At 44.3% G+C, this 21745-nt stretch overlaps 1 protein-coding gene across 2 annotated transcripts in view; it reads left to right on the plus strand.

Annotated features, from left to right (window-relative positions):
- Positions 1–21745, plus strand: part of MTF1 (metal-regulatory transcription factor 1) — a 40587-nt gene that overhangs the window by 4500 nt on the left and 14342 nt on the right. For both annotated transcript variants that reach the window (XM_010862769.1, XM_010862770.1), the window contains exons 3-7: positions 12936–13174; positions 14010–14141; positions 16730–16803; positions 17260–17396; positions 20411–20488. In XM_010862769.1, coding sequence (XP_010861071.1) covers positions 12936–13174; positions 14010–14141; positions 16730–16803; positions 17260–17396; positions 20411–20488 — 660 coding nt within the window. The remainder of the gene's footprint in view (positions 1–12935; positions 13175–14009; positions 14142–16729; positions 16804–17259; positions 17397–20410; positions 20489–21745) is intronic.

Consider the following 21745-nt stretch of genomic DNA (forward strand, 5'->3'; position numbering starts at 1 on the left):
ACTTAGCAGAGCATAGCGTAAGCGTGTTGAGTGTCTTCTCTCTCTTAGCGCAGTGGCCACACAGATGACTCATGGAGCTTCAGATCTCAGCAGTGAGTTAAGTAGTTCACGTCCACTGTGATAGGTACTTTGAGGCCTCTTCAGAGTGCTCTATGCAGGCTGAGGAGAAAGCAGCTAACTCTCCTGTCCCCCTTGCCCTCCAAGAATGGTGATTCCATTAACAGGGATCAAGAGGGGAGGAAGAGGAGAATATTTGGTGGGGAAACTGGTGAATGGTTGGAGTATATTGAATGTATAGTACTTGGAGGAAAGTCAAGTGAACAAGTTGAGAAGCTGTTTGGAAATGTGGATCTGAAGTCAAGGAAGGGGTTTGGGATGAGAATTGTGGATCCATGAAAGTGCAGTAGTTCAAACTGTGGGCAAATAACCTAAGGAGAAGAAGTAAGACTTGTTCTGAGAATTTAAGGGTTAGAAAGAGAAAGAGGAACCAGAGATCACATAGTCCCAGAGATGGGTGGAACACACAATGCTGTGGAAGCTGAGGGAAGAGGGACTTCAGAAATATTAATATTCTTTTGTGACCCTGAAGAGGGATCGAGGGGCTGAAGATGAGCCATTAGTTCTGCTGCTTGTGCAGTTGATCACCTCGTGGGAAGACGTGCACCGGAGGCTGAGGCCAGATTTCAAATGATGGAGAAATGAGTGGGTGGTGAGGAAACAGGAGGCAGGAAGCATCAGGGTTTCTCTCTCTCTCTCTCTCTTTTTTAAAATAGGGTAGTTGGAGGAGGAAAAGTGATGAGGCAGTAGTAAGTAAGGGGATTGGATCATTGTTTTAGCAGAGGAAATCTGAGCATGGCTCAGGGCCTAAACTTCGGGCCATCCTCAGTTAATGATTACTATGTGAGAGTTTTTCAAGAGCAGATGTTTGGGAAACATTTAAGTTAAATCAAGACAGAGATTTGTTTATGAATATGGGATTTCTCAAGAGCTTTTGATAATAACCAAGAAGGAAGGAAATGCAGAATTCTCCAATTATTTTGAACTTGGGAAATCATTTTTCCAGGTCTTATTTCCATGGTCAGTGTTCTGTGGAACACATTTTGGGAATGCTGATCTAGGCAGAAAAGGAGGAGATGGTAGGGAAGGGAGGGTTATGCAACCAGTGATACGAGCTGTCGCTTTTCCACTCCATCCAGCTTGCAAGCCTGGTTTACCATTCATGTCTTTTGATCCTTGATAATCATGTTGAATAAGACAAGTGCCTTGTTCAGTCCACCATGGGTTTAGCCCACTGTGCTTTCTTTTCCTCCCACCATGTTTTCCCGTTCTATCCATGAGACCTACATGGAAGGTTCTAGAAACTCATTGAAATCATTAGGTGTGGGGTTGGCTGGGGGTTGAGGGAGAAGCTACAGTGGCTTTCAGTCTTTGAAAGTTGTGCTAAATGACCAGACATTCAGTAGACTCGCCTTCCTGGAGCACCATCATAAATGTAGCTTTCGTTGTAACAGTGATGTTCTTTTATTTCTTGGCATTTAAATCCATTTAATTGGTATGAAGAGGCCAATGTTTATGACTGACTGATAACATTCTTCATGATTTCTTTACATTCCCCCCACCTCCACCTTTAAAAAAAAAACGACAAAAAACCGTGGTCTTTTTCTGCATCTCTATGCCCAGGTGTTACTCTTAAGAAATCAAATTATTTGATAGCTAGTCTTCTTGGCTTCCTAAGCAGCTTGTTTTCTGAGTCAGATTCTGGCTTGATTTTCCTGTTTACCTTAGATTGTTCCATTGTTTGCTATAGTGTGTGGTTGGCTTACCTATTACTCCATTTTTTTCTCCCTTGTGCTTGTTTTGTGCAAAAAGAAACCAGCCAGAGCCTTGCTGCAGATCCTACCTTTTTCCGCAGGGCCACTGGTCATTCCCATCCAAAGTGCACCTGTCTTATTCTTGTACTTGCTGCTTTACTGCTGTCTGCCTGTTGACTTGTTATTGTTGTTCAGTTGCTAAGTTGTGTCCGACTCTTTGCGACCCCATGGATGGCAGTGCACCAGTCTTCCCTGTCCTTCCCTATCTCCCAGAGTGTGCTAAGACTTAAGTTCATCGAGTCAATGATTTAGAAGCTCGCAAATCAGAACATCGTCACTCTGACCTGTCAGAATGACAGCCTGTCATTCTCAGGGTCAGCATTCTTAAGAATTGCTCCTTTAATACCTTTTTACTCCAGGTTTCTAAGCAGCTGTGTTTCCTTTCGTCGGTTCATGCAGTCACTTGGTTTCCTAAACTTTTTTACAGCTGTGCCCTTCCCAAGACCTTTTCAGGACTGTCGGGTTACTTCCTCTGAATCACATCAGTGAATGTGTCTCCCCGCACCCCTGAACTGACCTTGCACTTCTCTGCTGCATGGTTGGCCAAGAAGGGTGAAGAAACCCAGGAGTCACATACCAAATATGCTCTTTATGATGCACCAGAGTGTCCCAGAGCATTGATTGGGAGAAAATATATTTTTCTGCCAAGAAGCACAGCTATAGGGATGCTTAATGAATTGGGTTGCTTGCTATGTTGGTCAGTGACATTCCAAGAGATCTTTTTTTTTTTTTTAGTGTGACAAATTTAAGATATAGAATAAGGGGGAAAATTTGACTCCAGTGTTTCAAAGCCTTTTTTCGATGTGCCCTTTACCGTGGGGACCCAGTTCCAATCTCATTGCTCATTATCAATCCCTACGGCCGTGTGAGTATCCCCTGAGACAAACCAGGTTGCTGCTGACTCTGCAGAGGGGACCCGCCCACTTTTAGTCTTTGCACACCGTGATTATATTCCTTTACAGGTTCCCTTGTGAACTCTCACAGAATTGCCCTGCAGAACTAGGACAGAGACAGTTTCTGCTTGAAATGCTAGTGTTGAGGATCTGTTCATTCTTTCCACAAGCTTTTATTTATTGAGTATCATCAGTGTTTGTCAAATATCAGGAAGGACAAAGAAATAATCCCTGCCCTGAGGGACTCTGGGGGGTCCGGAAGGAAGACCGCTGAGGCCGAAGGCGCAGTGTTCGGTAGGAAACCAGGGCTGGAAGCATTTTCCCTTGCCAGCAGATGAAGCCAGTTGAGCGCTCTCTCCTGCATGCCGCTTGCGTGTCACATACTTCTTCTCAGCCATCAGCATTTCCATCACTGAGGCCCACTGGCTTGGAAGAGAGACCAGGGTGGCTTTACATTCCAACTGGTTTTCCAGCATAATGCTGCAGGAATAACAGTTCTCAGATTTACATCGTACATAGGCTGTATCTGTTGAGTATTGCTAATATTTCGATGTAGGACATTGGAGAAAGAATCTGAATGTTCATGTTTTTCTTTTATTTAAATCTAGCTTTTTCTTAAAATTGTTTCCTCTGTGATGTACACAGGGATAAGTTAGACCTCGGTCCCATCTTTGTTCTGGTATATACTAAGTGGCCTTGGGCAAGCTGCTCCGTTTCCTCTTTTGTAAAATTGAAATAGGAATATCTTGTCACTTTTCGTGAAGGTGAAATAAGATTTATTCAGTTATACATGCACAACAGGGGGTGCATAAAACGTCCAGGATCGTGCCTGGTGCCTGGTGGTGGCTTGGTGAAGGTCCGCTCTTCCTAAAGGCCCACGTGGTTCTTTTTTCTTGCTTTTTAAAAAAATTTACTTTTGGCAGCACCGGCTCTTTGTTGCTGCGCTCAGGCTTTCTCTAGTTTCGGAGTTGAGAGGGCCCCTCTTTTTTGCAGTGCACGAGCTTGTCCTCGCAGTGACTTCTCTTCTTGTGGAGCATGGACTCTAGGGCGTGCAGGCTTGAGTAGTTGCGGTTCCCAGGCTCTACCATGTGGATTTAGTGGTTTTGGCACATGGGCTCGGTTGCTCAGTGGCACATGGACCAGGGATTGAAGCTGTGTCCCCTGCATCTGCAAGTGGCATCTTATTCACTGTACCACCAGGGAAGTCCCCCACATGGTTCTTGAAGGACGTATGGAAGGACGTATCCTCCTGTTGAAGAAAAGGTTAAACTGTTTTTGTTTGGAACTCTTTGGGAAGCATTTTCTCCTGAAACAGCGTTATAGATTGTTTGTTTGGGTACCCTGGAGCCCAGTCACCCTTGACTTGCTGAACTGTCTTATTAATACAGTTGTGGAATGTGACCCACCATTTAGAACCATGTTTTACAAGGAGAACATGTTCGTAGTCCCTCTGCAGGGGCTCTGGGTGCAGCCCTTGCCACAGGTAACCGTCCATACATTCACCCTCTTCCCTTGGGCTTCTTGGCCTTACTGAGAGCAGGCCCCCCAAACTTCCTTCCCTGGTGGGCAGTTGGGGTACCAGGCAAAGGTGGGACTCTTTTTAAATATTGTTTTTAAAAACTTTTTACAATTGAGATAAAGTTGACATGCAATATAATGATTCCGTATTTGCAAATATTACAAATGATCACCATAATAAGTCTAGTTACCATTTTTTTTCTCGTGATGAGAACTTTAAAAATCTACCGTGTCAGCAACTTTTAGATAGACTATACATATCTATTAACTGTAGTTACCATGCTGTGCACTACATCCCCATGACTTACTTATTTCAGAAGCTCAGGGCTCTTACAGCTAAAGAATGAGGACTCATGTTTTGCTGGCAGTGGCAAGAGGGTTAGGTGGCTGGCATCTTTTGAGTGCCTGCTACGTATCAGGCACTGTGTTCAGGATTCTGATAGTTTTGTATTTTCGTAATGATCTGAGGCAAGAATCATACAATGAAGCCCATTAGCTATGAGAAGGGCTGAGACATGAAGGGCAGCAGGGTGGCACTGGTTCCCTAAAGGTACAGGGTTGAGGCGTGGAGACAGTATGTGAATTCAGCTCTGTGGTGGGCCGTGCAGAGCTCTTCCATTTCTCCTTCGAGCTCTTTGGTTGCATTTGATGGAGTGGGAGAGAGGAGATCACTGACAGTGTGGGGAGAGAGTTGCTGGGGAGAGGGATGGGAAGGAAGGGGCAGAGCCAGGCTGAGCATTGATTTATAAGTATGTTCAGGTGCTCGGTGTTCAGAATCAGAGACTCCCTTTCCTTACTGACAATGGCGCTTTTAGTGTGTGTGGGATCTAATTCTGCTGGACTCATTTCTTTTTCCTCCAGCAGAAACTCAGCTTTTTTTCTCTTCTTGATTTTTTTTTTCCCTCCCGTGCACCACGTGGAGAGCTTAGTTCCCTGACGAGGGATTGAACCTGCACCCCCTGCAGTGGCGTCTTAACCACTGGACGCTAGGAAAGTCCCACTTCTGAATTTTTTTTGAAGCTATTTTCTTCTAGAATTCCAGTGTTTAATTTTCTTATTTTTGCTTATCTCATTTCACCTTTCCTTCTCTGCTTCTATTAACTTACAAGGGCAAAATCATCTTTGTTAAATATTTCTCTATTCTAGAACTACTCAGAGCACTTTATAAGTCAACATCTGAAAACTTTTATGCCTCCTGCCCTTTATGAATGGAGAAGGCAATGGCACCCCACTCCAGTACTCTTGCCTGGAAAATCCCATGGATGGAGGAGCCTGGTGCTGCAGTCCCTGGGGTCGCTGCGAGTCGGACACAACTGAGTGGCTTCGCCTTCACTTTTCACTTTCATCATTGGAGAGGGAAATGGCAACCCACTCCGGTGTTCTTGCCTGGAGAATCCCAGGGACGGGGGAGCCTGGTGGGCTGCCGTCTATGGGGTTGCACAGAGTCGGACACAACTGAAGTGACTTAGCAGCAGCAGCCCTTTATGAAACATTAGACCCCATCCTCAGTGATCCCAACCTGTGCTGTATCTGAGCTCCCTAACTCCCTAATCAGCAGCTGTTTAAGTGATGCAGTACTTAAGCTCTTTTGGAGAAATGTGTTTTCCAATGGAATCTTTGGTGACATGTTCATATTACAGGTACTCTAGTTAATTTCTTAAAAATTTTTTTTAATTTTTAAAATTGTTTGTTTGTTTTTGGCTGCACCAGGTCTTCTTTGCTGTACACGGGCTTTTCTCTAGTTGCGGAGAGTGGGGGCTACTCTGTGGTTGTGGTGCACAGGCTGCTCACTGCAGTGGCTCCTCTTGTTGTGAAACACGGTCTCTAGGCGCTCGGGCTGAGTTGCTCTGCTGAATGTGGGATCTTCCCAGACCAGCAGCGATTGAACCTGTGTCCCCTGCATTGGCAGGCAGATTCTTATCCACTGCACCACCAGGGAAGTCCCCTACTCCGGTTAATTTTGACAGGCCAGTTAATTATGTGTCCCTCAAGTTCTTTACAGAGAAGGCAATGGCACCCCACTCCAGTACTCTTGCCTGGAAAATCCCATGGATGGAGGAGCCTGGTAGGCTGCAGTCCATGGGGTCGCTAGGAGTCAGACACAACTGAGCAACTTCCCTTTCACTTTTCACTTTCACGAATTGGAGAAGGAAATGGCAACCCACTCCAGTGTTCTTGCCTGGAGAATCCCAGGGACGAGGGAGCCTGGTGGGCTGCCGTCTATGGGGTGGCACAGAGTCGGACACAACTGAAGCGACTTAGCAGCAGCAGCAGCAGCAAGTTCTTTAAATTCAGATTGGGCAACACCTCCTTTGAGAAGTTGTTCTTTTTAGTCATCCCCAAGCTTGAGTTTTTCTTCAGTCAGTTCAGTTCAGTTCAGTCGCTCAGTCGTGTCTGACTCTTGGCGACCCCATGGACTGCACGCCAGGCTTCTCTGTCCATCACCAACTCCTGGAGCTTGTTCAAATTCATGTCCATCAAGTTGGTGATGCCATCCAACCATCTCATCCTCTGTCGTCCCCTTCTCCTGCTGCCTTCTGGGTTTTTCTTAGTCTTTTTCTCTATATTTCCCTATATTCTAACATCTGTACATTTCCTCATACCCTATTGTTCTTGTCTGGGTCTCTTCTCGACTTTGAGCTTCTAGAGAGCAGGAGCCATTTTTTCTGTATTCCTATCTCCTGGGACAATATAATCCCTGGAACAGAACTTTTTTAGAATGCGTACAGGCGTGAAAAACTTTAATTGTATTTAAATGTACCAAATGTTGCAATACGTCTGCTGAGTAAGGAGGTTTTTTGTAACTTCCTGCTCTGATCCAGTTTGAGATGGTTTGTTTTCCCTTTTTGTGATATTCGATGCTGTTTAAAAACGATTCTCATAGACAGTATTGGCACTTGCATTTACTGCCTTCTTCCAGACAGGGTGAGATTGCACACTTGTTCAGTGTAGTACTGGGGAGCACTTGCTTTGACAGCCATGTGTCCCACCATTAAATCCACACACCTTCCTCAGGCTGTGTCCTCTCCCCGGTCTCTCCCCTCCGCTGTTTTGTGTAAGAGTAGTTTTATTCATTATCTCCATCTCCTCTGTTTTCCCCAGCTTCTCAGCCTGGTAAGTCCTGGCTTCTGCTCTTACCCTTCACTAGTCTTGCTGGACTAGTTCTGATCTTGTGAGCTGAGTCTTAAGAAATGCTTCCTCAGTCACCTCTGCTAAATTTGACCTGGTTGACCCTCCTCCTTGAAACTCTGTCCCTTTGTTACTTAGAGCCCTTGCCCCTACTTTCCTCAACAATGAGTCCTGTTGGTTTAGTTTTGTTTGTTTAGTCATCTGTTCCTTCACTCAACAAGTCTAAGTCACTTCTCCAGAGGCTGGTGCCTGAGGCTGTGACAGTGAACTGGTCGAGCTGGACGTGGTCCTTGCTCTCCTGGAGCCTACTACAGTCTCACTGGAGAGGAGCGGTTCATTGTTTAACTTTACAGATGTCTGCTTGGTGCTTTCTGTTCTCCAGCTACTGCTGTGCCTAGCATCTAAACAAATAATTATGTAAATTATTTAGCTATATGATTATTTCATCTTACTGGTATTCTGTGCTTTAAAGACATCAGGATGCCATGTGCTCTGCTTAGTCACTTAGTTGTGTCTGACTCTTTGCGACCCCGTGGACGGTAGCCCACCAGGCTCCTCTGTCCATGGAGATTCTCCAGGCAAGAATACTGGAGTGGGCGGCCATGCCCTGCCCTCTTCCAGGGGATCTTCCCAACCCAGGAATTGAACCCAGGTCTCCTGCACTGCAGGTGGATTCTTTACCGTCTGAGCCACCAGGGAAGCCCAGGATGCCATGAAAACCTGTAATAAGAATTGTTGTTTAGTCGCTGAGTCGGGTTCAACTCTTGTGACCCCATGGACTGTCGCCCACCAGTCTCCTCTGTTCATGAGATTTCCAAGTCAAGAATACTGGAGTGGGTTGCCATTTTCTTCTCTGAGGGATCTTCCCAACCCAAGGATCGAACTTGCGTCTTCTGCTTGGAAGGCAGATTCTTTACCGCTGAGCCAACTGGGAAGCCCCTATAATAAGGATACCTCTTCTCATTCGGGGAGGGGGTAGGAATGGGTCAGGGAACAGGTTCCTGAGGAAGGAACACTTAATGGAAGCTTGAATTGGCCAAGTAAGAAAACCTAGATGAGAGCAGCGGTTGGCAGGGCAGAGAGACGGGAATGAGTAATTAATTTCACTTGTTACTTAGGAAGTTATCAACCGCTATAGCATCTTAAGAAGGAAATTCTGCTCTTGTCATTCACCACTGTCATAAGCTCTATGACTGAGACTTACAGACTCCTTAATTAGAGCATTCACAGTCATGGTTCTCCTCCCTGGTCAGTGATCATTTTGAAATCTCTATCTCGAAGTGCCAAAGAGGTTTTCCGTCTTGAGAAATCAGGACATGTGCATGAGAGGATAGTTAACTGTGTAAGCTAAGTGTCAAGTGAGTGGTATAGTTAAATATTGTTGGAATTCAGAGAAGGGCACTGTCACGTAGGTATGGAATGGTAGTGGAGGGCCTGGTGGTGGTGAAGCTTGAGTGGAAGAGATTGGGAAAAGCAGAGAAGAAAGGAACTGGACATTTCCTTTCTAGTGGGACTCTAGTGTTGCAGTTAGGGAAGAGGGTACTGTCCCTGTGGGCCTTAACAGTTCTCCGCTGCTGGCCTGAAGAGGACCTTGAAGGAGTTTGAATACAAGGCTAGGGAATTGGGACTTTACCATTTGAGCAGGGAAATGGCATGTGTGTGCACTGTTTTAGAATAAATCTGGTGGTGATTAGCTTCAAAACTAGACCCTGAGACATGAGAATGCCTGATCAATAGTTCAATTCAGCCGGTATTTATGGAGCACCTCTGGTGTGGCCTAGGGAAGGGAAAGGGGTGTATGAGCAGGAGAACCCTTGTCTGGGGAACAAAAATCCTGTGCAAAATCCTACTAGGGATTGGGCTTTTGAGAGAAGGACCTGGAGCCCAGGGGAGATGGGAGGACTCGGGGCCCCTCCCTCCCCACCCCCACAGGTTTTCAGGGTTTGGCAAACAGATGCCTGTTTGTGTAGAATGGTTTTCACATTTAAAAATTATTTTTAATCCAAAGAACATTATTTCATGATACATGAAAATGATGAAATTCAGATTTCCTTGTCCATAAATACAGTTTATTTGGAGCCCAGTCTTGCTTGTCCATTTATGTACTCTGTGGTTACTTTCGGTGCTTCCCAGATGGCTCAGTGGTAAAGAGTCTGCCTAAACCCTGGGTCAGGAAGATCCCCTGGGAAAGGAAATGACAGCCCACTCCAGTATTCTTGCCTGGAGAATCCCATGGACAGAGGAGCCTGGCAGGCCACAGTCCATGGGGTTGCAAAAGAGTCAGACACAACTTAGTGTCTAAACAACAACAGACTGTTATTTCCACCTACATACAGCAGTGGAGTTGAGTAGCTGTAAGAGAGACCACGTGGCCCAGAAGGCCCTTGAGTCGCCGCATCCTAACATCAGATCCTCCTTCTCTGAAACTGGATGTCCTCCTCCCTACCTCAGGCCTTTCCCTCCACCCGGGCTTTTAAATATCCTTGTCATCCTCAGCTTCTTTCTTCCAGGACCATTTTCCTTCCAAATATGCTCAAAACCTATCTTCCTTCAAACAGACAAGACTTCATCGAGTCAGAGGTCCATTGTGGTGCTGCCACTCTGCACCTCCAGCCTCTATCCCTGCCTTTCATGATTCACCTTAAGCCAGACTTCTGGCTTTGTCAGTCCATTAAAACTAGTCTTGCTGAGTCCTTGGTGAATTCCTAGCTGCTGGAGCCTACACTTTCCCTAGTCCTTCCTATATTCCTTGTTTTCTCTGAAAACATCCTGACCATTCTCTTTTCCTTAAGACCTTTTATCTTTTGGCTTCTGTGACGTCCATCTCCTTTGCATTCTCTTCCCAGTTCCCCAGTCATGTTACCCATTCACCCATCAATGGCGTCGCTTCTTTTTACCAGTTCCCTAAACATTGCTGACGTTCAGGAGCCCGTCCTTTGGCCTCGTGGCCAAGATTTTATTGAGCATCTACTGTATGCCAGTCCCTATGTTGAAATACTTTACATGAATTATCCCTAATCCTTATAACAACCCCAAAAAGATTGATTTTCTTTCCTTCATGTTGTAAATAGGGGCTGGAGACTTGGCTTAAGTAATTTTCCCAAAGTTACACAATAAGTAGCAGAGTTGGGCCTTGAACCAGCCTGCTTTATTATATAGTAAAGGCAACTATTATCTGTGTACCAGAAACTCCTGCGCTAGACTTGATTTTGTAGCTTCCAGCCTATTATGTGTGCCTACTAGACATTCCTACTAGACATTGAGGTACCTGGCAGTACCTCAAACCCAACTTATCACTTCTCCCCACCCTCTGTCCAGTCCAAAATTGGTATGTGACCATCTGTTTTGTCATCCAGGCCCTAATCTTGGGAGTTGATCTTGACTTTGCCTTTCCCCATTGCTACCACGCCTCAGCACACAGTTGTCACTAGAGCCACACATTTCCCCCCTTTCATTTTCTCTGGAATTCATCTTTCATAATGTCCACTGCCACTTTATTTATTTATGCTGTGTGGGCATGCGGGATCTTAGTTCCCTGACCAGGGATTGAACCCATGCCCCCTATAATTGGGAGCACAGAGTCTTAACCCCTGGACTGCCAGGGAAGTCCCGTCACTTCCCTAGTTTGGATTCTTCTCACCTCTGTCTTGGACAGTTGTCCCCCCTCTCTTCACCTCTGCTACCCCTTCTTCTGTTCGCTTACCCTTCCAGTTTATCTTCCGTAGGCTTCCAGAATGATCTCTTGTAAACCCCACATCTGGTTGTGTTGCTATCTTGGTTAAAACCAAGATATCTTGGCTCCCTGTTGTCCTGTTCCTCTACTTCACAGCTTACCTGAGGAGGCTTCACTCATTTTTCTAGATTCTTTTTCCAGTCTCTTACCTACCGAGGTGTGTTTGTGGTCTCTTGGACCAGTGTTCTCATTCATCTCTGCATGTAGTTCTCAAGGTGTTACCTCATTCTGGAATGCCCATCTCTTCCAGTTTGTCTAAGGAACACTGTTTCAGTTAATCCCTAAAAAATAGACCAACAGGCAAACCAAAACACATCCTCAGTTCAGACAGAATGCCTCAGTTTCCAAGCCTTCACTGAGTCCAGTCTTTCTGAGAAGGATTAGGTTTCCCTTTTTTACGCTTCCCAAGCACTGTGGGTGTGTACATCGTCCAACTCAGCACAGTCTATAATCATTTGTGCACATGGGCCTCCTTAAAATGATGCTCCTTAAAAGGAAAGCTTTTTGTCTTGTTCACCTTTTTATCTGTGGTATCTAGCTTGTTGCCTGGGATATAGGAGTTCATTAACTGTTGAATGAATACCAGTAGTGTGGTGAGAGCAGTAGACTAAAGCTTGGAGAACGATGAGGACTGACTGAAGGAGGAAGGTGTTTGCTAAAGCTGAAGAATAGGCAGAACTAGCGCTTTGATATGAATAGCATCAGGACACTGACAGTCTTTTCGCAGATGCTTTATCTCACTTTGTTCTGCTCACAAGCACCGTGAGACAGCAGGACGTTCAGTTCTGCCGTGTAGAAATAAAGAACCTTTAGTTCAGAGACATGGAAAGACCTGCGCAAAGTCCTGAACCCAAGCGCCAGTATTCATGTTTCTCCAGCCAAGGCTGTGTTGCTTCCCCTTTCCCAGGAGAGAGATGGGGAAGGTTTGGAAGATGAGAGAGAAGCTTTGGGCTGAACCTATATGTAGAAGTTAAAGAAAAGGAGTGAGTGACTCAGGGAAGAAGATAAAGAGCCCCATGGAATTGCTTTGTGGTGTAGGACACGTTTTCAGAAGGAGTGGGCATCGATGAGAAATTTTTTTCCAATACTAAAGGAAAATTGGGACGGAGGAAAGAGCTTGAGCACCAGCAAGCTCAAGAGCATGGTTTCGTCTGGTGAAGGCAGCTTGCCGAGTGGTTCCATGGGCATTGTGGGAAGTGGAGGCTCCTGTGGAGAGCACGCTTTCCAGGAAGGGGACCAAGAGGAGCAGTTTGAGAAGCGCCATACTGCCAGATATTCCCAGAGATTCGTGATACACGTTTTTCATTTTGTAGATCTGAAGTTATAGAAGAGACTATGCTGGTATATAACTGAACTAGTACACCTATGACTGAGTATATAAATTTCAGAATGTTTTAAACTCAGTTTTATATTGGTTGGTTCTCATCAGGTTACAGGCCCAGAGGACAGGATGTTGAGTCAAACCTTAAAGTCAAATTATATGTGAGTGTGGGTGAGTGTAGTAGTATGTGCCCACCTTTAGCGGGTGGGTGTTGAGTGGACACCGGTCTTATATTCGTTTAGAGTATTTAACTGCCTCTGCCTTGTCTCTTGCCCATTGCTCTCATCATTTGTTGCCCCGGTGTAATTTGCTCAGCAGGAAGATTTCCCCACTTGTGTTAGAGGGTGCTTTCTGTGTTGACGACAGAAGCCTGTGTATCTCACCTGCCTCTCCCGAGAGCCAAGCTCTCGGAGAAGTTCGGCCCTGGGCAGCTCTGTTGTGCCACTGACGAGGTGTCCTCCGTCTGCCAGGTAAAGCGGTACCAGTGCACCTTTGAGGGCTGTCCCCGCACCTACAGCACAGCAGGCAACCTGCGCACCCACCAGAAGACCCACCGAGGGGAGTACACCTTCGTCTGTAACCAGGAGGGCTGCGGCAAGGCCTTCCTCACCTCCTACAGCCTCAGGATCCACGTGCGGGTGCACACGAAGGAGAAGCCATTTGAGTGCGACGTGCAGGGCTGTGAGAAGGCGTTCAACACGCTGTACAGGTCAGCACCCCCACGCCCAGCACCGCCAGCCCCCGAGCCCGGCTCTGCCGTGACCGCGGCGCTCCCCCTGCGTGCACACGTTCCCATGCAGGGCTTTAAAGAGGGCAGCCGCGCTCAGCTGCTGACAGTTCCTCAGAGGAGCTGTTACTTAAACATGGACACATCCTGGATCGGTTACAGTCAGAGAAGCTTTGTGTCTGGATTTGTATCTCCCGGAATGACATCCCGGCCTGAGGATTTAGTAGTTGGTATGGAATAATATCTCCTGTCGGCTCAGGAGCTTGGTATTAAGGATTCTTTAATTTCCTTCCCAGCCTCAACTTGAAGATTTAACTTTTTTCTACCCTCAAGAAGTGGGGAGTGGTCGGCTCATTAGCCCTTTCTCTTTTCTACCGTTTATATCAGGAGACTTATATTACTCCTCAGCATTGGCTATCACATAGCAAATATAATAGCTAACACTGGCGGGCTCCAGTCCATACGATCACAAAGAGTTGGACACAGCTGAGCACGTGCACCTAAAAAGCACTCACTGCGTGGTAGGCAGTGTCCTGTGTGCCGCAAAGGCAACGGAAGCAGAGAGGTTTTGTAACTGGGTCAAGATCCCCTTCTGGTAGAGGAGACCAGAATTTGAGTCCCAGGCAGCCTGGCTTCAGGGTCACACTCACACCACTCTGCTGTATAATTGTTTGAATTTCTCTCTGAGCACAAAATGTTGATATTAGTGTATTATGACTAGAATTCTTATGTGCTTGACCTTGATGCACATTAAGCTGACGTGGGAAAGCTCTGGTGTGCATTATGACAAAGGGGATTTCTCTGGGGTATCTTGCAGGCTGAAAGCACATCAGAGGCTTCACACAGGGAAGACGTTTAACTGTGAATCTGAAGGCTGCAGCAAGTACTTCACCACACTCAGTGATCTGAGGAAGCACATTCGAACCCATACAGGAGAAAAGCCATTTCGGTGGGTCTTGCTGTTTTCTGTTTATCACTGACCAGGTTTCAGGGGGGTGTCTTGATGTACTCTAGTATTTTTCAGAATGGGAAGGAAATTCCCTTTGCTAGTTCTCTGGGCAGTGTTTGCTCTCCCCAGGATAGCTATAAACTACTGCAGACTGAGGGAGGGGTGATGGGGTCCAAGAGCGTCTCTACCTGCTCTGTGGATGGTGGCTTCTCTGCCTTATTCTTTCCCTTTACTTTTACGAAGCGCTTACTGAAACTCCCTCATCAGTACTAGAGAAATGCTAACATGTAGGCTGTCCTCCTGAGAACCTTAGTCTGCTCTGGTGGAAAAGAACAGGTATCCAGACAGTATGAGAATGAGATTCTGAGCACAGGGGCAAGGATACCTTCCTAGGAAGAGGTGAGGAGGGAAGGAAGGGATGAGGGGCAAAGACACTTAAGCTAGTGGTGCAAGAATTGTTTTTTTTTTTTTTTTAATCACTTGTTTGGTTATTGCTTTGTAATATGTCATGTGTACATACAAACATTATAGGAGCATCTTTTTTTTAAAAAGTAATTAATTTATGTTAATTGAAGGCTAATTACTTTACAATATTGTAGTGGTGTTTGCTATACATTGACATGAATCAGCCATGGGTGTACATGTGTTCCCCGTCCTGAACCCCGCTCCCACCTCCCTCCCCATCCCATCCCTCAGGGTCATCCCAGTGCACCAGCCCTGAGCGCCTGTCTCATGCATCGAACCTGGACTGGCGATCTGTTTCACATATGATAATATACATGTTTCAATGCTATTCTCTCAAATCATCCCACCCTCGCCTTCTCCCACAGAGTCCAAAAGTCTGTTCTTTACATCTGTGTCTCTTTTGCTGTCTCTCATATAGGGTCATCATTACTATCTTTCTAAATTCCATGTATATGCATTAATATACTGTATTGATGTTTTTCTTTCTGACTTACTTCACTCTGTATAATAGGCTCCAGTTTCATCCACCTCATTAGAACTGATTCAGATGCATTCTTTTTAATAGCTGAGTAATATTCCATTGTGTATATGTACCACAGCTTTCTTATCTATTTGTCTGCTGACGGACATCTAGGTTGCTTCCATGTCCTAGCTATTGTAAACAGTGCTAGGAGCATCCATTTTTATCTATAGATTTCCGTTTATATATATATATATATATATGTGAACACACTTATATATTTAATTGATACATGTATAAATATAAGCTTGAAGGAAGGAGTTGTATCATCTAATTTCTCCTGTGCTCACAGCATATAGTGTGGTTCTGAGCATTCATCAGGGATTGAAAAACAACTTTGGAGTGATTATATGATGTTTTTAATGAGGTAACCAGTTTGTAAGGATTCGTCCTAAATATAACATATCTATATATTACTGAAAACTGCCTATAAACATGTTTCTGAATTTAGGCAGGAGGAATTGCTGTTACATTCATGGCATTAAATATGCTGCCTTTCTATTCTCAAATCACTCATCTTGTTAGGACACCTAAAAATCGGAACCTCTTCAGGGACAGTCAACTCTTAAACACCAATTAAATGGAAGTGTGTTTTTTAAGAATTACAGATACATTTCTGAGTCATGGCCCCTCTAAAGGCAAGAATGTTTGGATCCTAGTTGGTTACTCCCCAGCTGCTATGAAGCTTGGGTTGCTTTTTTCCCCATAGGGCTATCAAGGGGATTCTGATTTCTCTTCAATTACACGTGTTTTTGTCATGATTAAAACTGCTAATTTTTCTTGAATGTTAGATGGGGCTTTAGATGCAATGATTTTATGTACTTAAAAAGTAAAATGCTTTAGAGAAGCTTTCTATTTAAAGAAATAAAATATTTTGGCTTATAAGTATATGCATTCATTCATGTAAATAGTGACCAAATGCCTGCTATGTGCAAGAACTACAGCAGATGTGAAGAACTACATGGACCCTGCCCTCAAAGGAATTGCAGTCTAGGAGAAGAGATAACAAATGTATGCACACAGAGATAAAATAAGATTGGGAATGACAGGTGCCATAAAAGTAGCATGTAGATAAATGCTCTTGGAGTCCTAAGGAGGGAAGTATTACCTCTAGTTTTAGTTATCAAGAAAGTAAAAGAGAAAAGTTCTCTGAAGATGACCGATAATCACATTGTAGCCAGTGTATTCTAACTGATTTTGCTCTTTGTATTTCGGGCCCTGTGCCTATGTGAAAGCCTCTGTACCCATCACTGATATTCCTTATGTTTCATTTGCCACAGTAGATTTTCCATATGCATTCTCATTGTCAATAGAATTCCATTGTGTCATTCATCAAAAGGCTTTTATTGTTAGGGCTCTCAGCATGTGCCTTACCTGTAGGACAAGAAACACGTTTCCTGGGCCAGCCTCTCCCTCTGATTCCAGATTTGTCACCTTACTTTTCCAGGGACTTGTCATCATTCCTACCTGTAAAACCTGTTTTGTCGATCTGATCATAGTGTTCTGAGCAGTTTTAATTTAAGTTTGTATTTACAAGAGATATTAAAGATGAAGGTCGATTAGCTAATGACTGCTATCCTTTCTGCTTAAACAACTTCCTTAGGTGTGATCATGATGGCTGTGGAAAAGCATTTGCAGCAAGCCACCACCTTAAAACTCACGTCCGTACACATACTGGTGAGTTTAGGCTAATTTTTATCTTTTAACCTTCGTTGAGCCAGTAAATTACGTGTGTTTCCATCGAGACTGGTACAGCTTTGTGGAGAGAGCAAGTCTAATCAGTTGGCCTTCACCTATAATGTTTGAGTTCCTCTCAGATGTTAAAAAGGATCTAAAGACTGGACTCAGGAGCTTAACCTTAAGAAATAAAACCAATTCAGAGATACTCAGTAAAGAATCTGAGGGGGGAAAAAGAAACTAGCTTCTCTTTTAACTTCCTAGGAGCAGGCCATTCTCAGTGCTTTGTTCTCCATTAAATTTTAGGACTGGGATGATTAACTTGTGGGTAATTGATCCAGTGTATTACTTGAACCCTCATGAGCATATTTACTTCCCTATGTTAGGGGAAAGTAGATGTCTCAATCCAGTGAAATGATTTTATGGTGAAATTAACACCTCTTTTCGTTCTTGCAGGTGAAAGACCCTTTTTCTGCCCCAGTAATGGCTGTGAGAAAACATTCAGCACTCAATACAGTCTCAAAAGTCACATGAAAGGTCACGATAACAAAGGAAACTCATACAGTGCACTTCTAAATCACAATGGATCAGAGGTGTGGAGTGTTTTGTCTCTCGTTTTGATCTGGGCACCATAGAACAGCGACAGTTGTTTGTGTCTCAAAATAAAAGGTTAAAATGCCTTCTCTCTAAATCTGTTAGCGAGAGAGAAGAATCAGTGTCAAGATCTACGTCTTTGTGAGGGGGTGGCAGAAGCCAGAAATTTCACCAGGCTCCCTGTGCGTCAGCCCCTGATTCGGCTCCGCCTCCCCTCCGTCACGTCTGGTGGAAGAGGTGTCTTGGAACCAGAGGTCTCAGAATGGCTGCCAAAGGGTTGGCCAGGTGCTCTCAAAGGGTGTTATTTTCCCATTCTTGTCGTATAAAATGGTACATTTGAACTTGAGTTTGGGACACGATTTAATGATTTGCTTCACCCTTCCATTAATCCATCACTGGAGAACCAGGTGGAGTCTGGGGGCGGCGGGGGCGGTGGTCCCCTGCCCTTTAGAATTGCCTGCAGACATGATGGTTTGATAGCCACTGCCTTTAAGGCACTGAACCATAGACAAGCCTCTGAAGAGGTTTAGGTGGTTTTGTCTGTTTTCCTTACCAAGCCCTCTCCTCTGTGGCTTCTTTCCAGAGAGATCCTGGGATAAATTTACTGTTGCTACTTCTGATATGGTATTGGGCACTTACCTTATGTCTTTTGCACCCAAAAAGTGAGAACTGTTATTATTTTACTATTTTATAAATAAAGTGGAAGCTCACTGACCCCCTTTAGAACAATAAGATTCTTAAAGTATGTAATATGGTTTTGATTTGGGAAGAGACAGCATGATTCTTTGGTTTCTGATTTTTAAACAGAAAAGGATCCCTTTAAAAGGACTCTTCCTCCTGTGTTTTATTGGTAATAATAACTAATATTTACTGAATGTTTACTGTATGCCAAGTACCGTGCTAAGTTTTCTTCAGTGAATTATCCTGCTTACAAGAGGTCAGTATTATTATTCCCATACCACTGATAGAGAAACCCGAGGTAAGGAGAAATTAAATAACTTGCCTAAGTATCCAAAGCTTGTAATTAGCACCCTTTAGGCAGACCATCTGATTCCAGAGCCTGGTCTTGACTGCCCCCCACCCCACCCCAATCATAGGAGGTAAAACAGCATTGGTTGTGAAGAGTCTGAATTCACATCCAAGCTCCACCACTAGACGCATGACCTTAGGCAAATGGCTTCTTTGTGCCTCAGTCTCACTGTCTGTAAAACCAGATAAAAACACTAAGATTTGAGAGTTTTTGTCCACAAAGCTGCATTTATGAAGTCACGATCCGTTTTCTCAGTTTTGTAACAATCGCAGTTTCTCACCAATAGCTTCTGCGCATTGGAGGCCCCAATGCACAGGGTCCAGACTTCACATCTCTTGGCTGACTGGTAGCTCCCCAGTGGAGTGAATCTGCTCTAGTCTTAGGCTTTCAAAGCTATCAGGATTGCCTTTGAGTCCTAAATTTATATCTCTAGCCCAGATTTCTTCCTGAACTTCAGACACGTATTCAACCTCCTACTTGATGTCTCCACCCAGCTGTCACCTACATTTCCCAGACCTGACGCGTCCAACCTGTTCCTCCTGCAGTCTTCCACATCTTAGTAAATGGCACCTCTGTTTTTCTAGTGGCGCAGGCCAAAAATACTGGAGTCATTCTTGACTCTTCTTTTTTTTCCCTCATTCCACACACCCACCAGCATCTATCAGTTCCATCTTTCTAGAATCTGATCTGATTACTTCATCGAAGCCCTTGTCATTGTTTGGCCTGGATTCTTGCAATGACCTGCTAAGTGGTTTTCTTAGCACCTTTCCCCTCCCTTCTCCCCACTGATACTCCACCCTGATCTTCCTAAACAATGAGGCAAATCATGTCTGTTCTCTGCTTATAACCCTTCAGTAGCTTCTTATGTCACTTAAGGTAAAAATTAGAATCTTTACAGTGGTCCAGAAAGTCCTAGACACTGTGGCCTGGTCACTTCTCTCTTCATTTACTTCACTTCATTTCACTTGAGCCGCACCATCTGCCTTGTGGTTCCTTGAACTGGGGAAACCCGCCTTGCCTCCAGGCCTTTGTATGTGCTGTGCCCTCTGCGTGAGTCACTTTCCCCACATGTGTGCATGGCCCATGCCTTCTTCAGGATCTGCTCTAAGGCCACCTTATCTGAGTCCCTTCCTAATCTGATAAAAGAGCATCTCCTCCCCTGGCCTTCTCCACTCCCCTCACTCTCTTATATACTGTATATTTATTTGGTTTTATGTCTGGCGCCCTTTCTCTGGTATCAGGGACTTTATTATTGTATCCCTGGGCCTGGAACAGGGCTTAATATGTATTAGATGCTCAGTGAGTATTTGTTAAAAACATGCACGAATCAGAACATACGATACATGGGGTAAAGTAAGGCGACCACATAAAGTATTTGAACCACAGCTGGCATTCTAGGAACCCAGGATTCTGAGTCGGCCCAGACACGTGTATAGGAACAGCAACCCCTCAGCACCATTCTTCAGTGACAGTCCTGAGATGCCCATGCTGGGGACACTGTGAAGTAATGGAAGATGGACTTTCAGTCAGAAGCACTGGGTCCGTGTTATGTGAATTAGTGATTTTTGGACTGTTTACTGCTAATCTTAGCATTAATTTTCTCATACTTAAAATGGGAATGTGAAATAATACTACAGAGGATTATGTTAATAGTAAATGAAGTCACGTAAAATTGCTTTGTCAGTGATAGACCAATTTCACAAATATTATTGATTTCCTGTTATTATAGCTTTTGTTACTCTGGAGCCTGAGTCGTGAGATAATTCTTAAACTCTACTAACCATGTTTAAGAACATAAACAATTTCCTCTTAAGAATAACAGGATTTTAAAAATTGAAATAATCCAGGTAGCCTTTGTTTTGAATGTTTTTTTATTCTCTAGACATTTGGAATCTTAGGGACGCTGTAATCAAGTGTTTTATTACATAATAGAATACGGTAAATCCCAATTGTTTGTCAATTAAATTTTTTTTTCTTTCACAGGATACAAATCACTCACTTTGTCTGAGGAATTTAAGCCTTCTGTCCACAGATTCTGAATTTCAAGAAAATTCCAATACAGTAAGTGTACCTGTGATATGGATGTTATTAAAATAAATGCAAGAATTGAGCCTCCCTTTGGTGGGAAAATTGAGTGAGGCCAGTCTTGGAAGTCTTTCAGATTGAGTTGTGTTCAATTACTAGCCACTTAGGGTGTTTTGATTTTGTTTCCTGATAAGAGCTCTCATTGGAGAGGTTGTTCTCTCCAACGCATAGTGCCTTTTGGCCCAGATCACTCACTTGATAACCTCCTGCACCAGAAAATAACTTCTTTATTTATTTAGCAAATATTTATTGAGTGCCTACTCCAGTCGGGCATATCAGACCAGCCCTCCCACAGAAAACAACTGTATATGCTGGGCAAAATATGAAAACAACTACGTGAAGGCACCAGAGAGCAACCCAAACAGGCAGAGGCAACATTTGAACAAAGGGGCCACTTGGAAGATAGCAGTGGCACTGGATGGGTCTTCAGGCTTTATGGCTTATCCGTCTCAGAGCAAGCCCAGTTGATACCAAACAAGATGGCTCAGGCTCAGTAAACACTCGCTCTTACTGGAGTGACTACCAGGAGGACAGAGTTCAGGGCTACTGCAGCACCTGGAGAGTCGCGGGGGATGACCTGGAAAGGAGAAAACACACAGGTCGAGTCCCAAGTTCTGTTTGGAGCTGTGTCCAAACCTCTAGGTGACCCCTGAACTGTGGGTGTGTGGGGCAGACCCCAAGCAGTCCAGCTGAGGCTAAAGAGCTGGATGAAGATGACAGCTGCCATCCACTGCAGGGAAGACAGAGCTTGGAGTTAGAGCATAGCCAAGTCACTGGAATGTTATAGCAAACAACCAAATACTCTTCCAAGAAGTGTAACAGAATCCTGAGTCTCTGCAGCATATCATTTGCAATGTCTAGGGTTATCGAAAATTAGTAAACATAAGACATAGGAGAACATTACCTCTACTCAAGAGAAAAGGTCATTTATGGACTATGGAGACTGACCCCAAGATGAGCCAGATGATAGAACTAGTGGACAGGCATTTATAAGTAACTCTTAAAATGCTCAAGCATATTAAGGATTGCTTGTAATGATTTAATAAATAGGAACTCTTAGCAGAGAAATAGAAACTATAAAAAAATGTGCCAAATGGGAATTCTGGAACTGAAAATACATCAGAATTTAAAAATTCACCAAATGGGTTCAACAGCAGACTGGAAATAACAGAAGAAAGAATCAGTTGAACTGAAGAGAGATGAATAGAAATTAACCAATCTGAAGGCCCGCCC

This window comes from Bison bison, unplaced genomic scaffold, assembly GCF_000754665.1.
Source record: "Bison bison bison isolate TAMUID 2011002044 unplaced genomic scaffold, Bison_UMD1.0 scf7180017864484, whole genome shotgun sequence".
In the NCBI taxonomy this organism is placed as follows: Eukaryota; Metazoa; Chordata; class Mammalia; order Artiodactyla; family Bovidae; genus Bison; species Bison bison.